At 62.0% G+C, this 2,916-nt stretch overlaps 1 protein-coding gene across 1 annotated transcript; it reads left to right on the top strand.

The window, feature by feature from the left end:
* Positions 1 to 1,705: 1,705 nt before the first annotated feature.
* Positions 1,706 to 2,540, top strand: LRCOL1 (leucine rich colipase like 1; the record flags this gene model as incomplete). The annotated part of the gene is made up of 4 exons (XM_084253152.1): positions 1,706 to 1,789; positions 2,024 to 2,149; positions 2,215 to 2,340; positions 2,418 to 2,540. Coding segments are annotated over 4 exons (459 nt in total), but the record flags the coding sequence as incomplete, so codon positions are not given.
* Positions 2,541 to 2,916: the final 376 nt, after the last annotated feature.

The raw sequence follows: 2,916 nt of genomic DNA, 5'->3' as shown, positions 1-2,916 counted from the left end.
CTGGCTTACACCCCAGTTCTTGTATGCATAGATAACTCTTTAAAAAAAAATAAAAAGTAAAAGTTGGAAGAGCAGGAACATTTTGTTGGGGCTACTATTACTCAACAAAACAAACATGACATGACAAGGACAAAACAATATTCCTTACAAATATAGATGCAAAAATTCTCAATAATATATCGGCAAATCAGAAAACAGAATAGAAAAAGAGTTAGCAACTAAAAAAGGTTAATTTATCATCCCCAAATTAATAGTCACATATCACAGCAACACAGGACAAAGTGCACCGGTGTGTGAGTGCATCAGTGTGAACTGCCCAGAACAGGCGAATCCATAGAGATGGAACGCATATTAGAGGTGGGTGGGGGGGCAAGGCTGGGGAAGCGGGGCTGAGCTGGGGGAAGGGGTGGGCTGCAGGAGTCCAGAGTTGGGACTGCCCAGGCCACTGAGGGTCCCCCAGCGGGTCCTGGTCTCACTCCTGACCAGTGCCCCTGCTCTGTGGGCTCCCTTGGCAGCTGCGCCCCCACCCATGCCAGACCTCCTTTCCCTGCACAGAGCTGGTAGCGGGCAGTGCCAGGTCTACCTGCACCCTGGCCTGCGTCTTGTGAACCCCAGGCCCCTGCGATGGTTCGTGATGACCCCTCGTCTGGGGAAGCTGCCCTCTTGGAGCTGCAGGCCCTGCTTCCAAGTTCCCTGTGCCTGGAGTAGAAGGTCGGCCCCCCATGCTGACCTGCGTGGACGCCGCTGGCAGAGGGGGCCTGTGCCGTGGACAGGGTGCTGGCCACCTGCTCACGGGGCAGAAGCGTGTGTGGCCTCCGTGATCTGACCAGAATGTGTTACTGAGGGAGGCCAGTGGCCATCTGCCCCTCCGGCCCCTGAGTAACTGGGCTGCAATGGCAGAGCTGCAGGAGGGAAAGTTGAGGTCCAGTTGTCTTTCAGGCTGGGAGGAAACTTCCCCCTGGGCTGTCAAATTTGGGGTGTGCACAGGCATGTGGGGTTTCTGGATATTTGATGTTGGCCAGTGGGACCGTGGGCCTGGGCCCTGGCCTGGTCCCCTCAGGAAGGCCCCCGGGAGTCACAGGCCCAGACGCTGAGGGCAGAGACTGGGTAGCCCACACAGCCCAGTGCCCGCCAACGCCCCCGTCCCCAAGGGCCCCCCCAGAGCACAGGGCATCACAGGAGGTGCAGCTGCCCGGAGGGGAGAGGCAGCTGGACAGGTGTCCAGGCTGGTCTGATAGGATGTGGTGGCAGGCACTGCGCGTGAGAACGGGGGCCAGGTTGGGCAGGAGACCTGAGTGGGGCTGGGAGCTGCTCGCCCTGCACAGCCTGGAGCGGAGCTTGGCCAGAGCAGCGACTCCTCCACACGGTGAGGGGTGTAGTCCCCAAACTTTTCTCCAAACCCGGGAAGATGCCCCCAAGAGTGGTCCCAGGACAAGCTTGGGCTTTGGGGTGAGTTGCTGTTGGCCGATCGTTGCAGGACTGCGAGCTGCTCCCAGCTGGAGAAACTGAGGTGGAGGACGGGCCTGTGGAGATTGTACTTCCCGCACTGTTTCCCTCCAAACCTAACGCTGCTCTGGAGGTAATGCACATTAATTTAGAAGACTCATTTTTCAAGGGGAGGCCTGGGCAGGGCCTGGGGGTGACTGGAGCCAACTGGCAGGGCAGTCACGGGTCCAGCGGCAGTGTCTCTGCCTCCACAGGCTGGATGGGGCGCCCGGGCCACCTGCTGCTGCTCCTGTCCCTGCTGCCCATGACCATGTGGGGGAGGAACCCACACCTGCTACACAAGGTGAGTGGCTCCCAGCCCACACAGGCCCTGTGGAGAGGCGGGGTTAGGGCACTGTGGAATGTGCCTGCCCTTTGGGGAGTGGTGCTGTGGAGGGGAGCGTAGCAGGGCAAAGGAGGGGGCTGGTGCTCTCTAGAAGCCGCTTGCTTGCTCCCTCAGCTTGCTGTGCCTGCTTACCCTGTGTCCACGTGAGTTAGGTGGTGTCTGCCTCCCTCCATGGCCACGCTGGCCTTGCAGGGCATCGGGGAGCCCTGTGAGGACCACCGGGAGTGCCAGAGCCGCTGCTGCGCCACTGGCAGCCTGAACCCCAAGAAGTTCTGCATCCCCCAGACGGTCTTCCTGAAGTGTGTCTCATGGAAGAAGGTGGGTGCCAGGGCTGGGCGGGGGGCTGCCGCCCGGCCTGGAAGTGAACACAGCCTCTCCTGCAGCCCAACGGCCTCTCCTGCCTGCGCCCATCCGACTGCAAGAGCAGCTGTTGCATCTCCACGGGCCCCCGGAAGCAGAGGTCCTGTGTGGCCAGGACCTTCTTCCTGCAGTGTGTCCCCTGGAGGAAGGTGAGGCGCCGACGGGCAGCAGCACCAGGCTCATGCAGGGCTGGGTCCAGTGGCTGCTGATGCTCCTGTATCCCCAGCCGCATGGGTCCCCCTGCACGCAGCACAGCCAATGCCAGAGCCACTGCTGCCTGCGCCTGACCGAGGTCAGCCCCCTGCGCTGCATCCCCCACAGCGGGATCCTGGCCCTGTGCCTGCCCCTGGTGAGTGCCCCGCCTGGCGGTGGTCCTGGGGCGGCTGGCCAGGGGTGGTGCCTCTGCATGGCCAGCTCAGTGTCCAGACCCAAGCAGAGAGTGGCCGGGGGCAGCAGAGGAGCCAGGTCGTGGCATTGGGTGGTGTGGTTCAGAGTCAGCAGGAAACCAATGGCCGAGGCAGCTGCAGGGCCGCGTGCTGGGACCCCTGGAGCATGCGTGTGGTCCCCAAGAACCCCTCCAGTGCTTCTCCCCCCCAAAGACCCCCGGGAGTCCAGGTAGAGAGCGCAAGCAGATGACCCTAGAGGCTGGCCTGCGAGGACACCAGGAGGGCCCCTGCAGGAGGCGGGCGGGAGGGTCCCTGGGCACCAGGAGGGGAATCGCTGGG

This window comes from Talpa europaea, assembly GCF_964194135.1.
Source record: "Talpa europaea genome assembly, chromosome: 14".
Taxonomy (NCBI): Eukaryota; Metazoa; Chordata; class Mammalia; order Eulipotyphla; family Talpidae; genus Talpa; species Talpa europaea.
The sequence above is the reverse complement of the archived record's forward strand: the minus strand, read 5'-3'. Positions and strand labels throughout refer to the sequence as shown.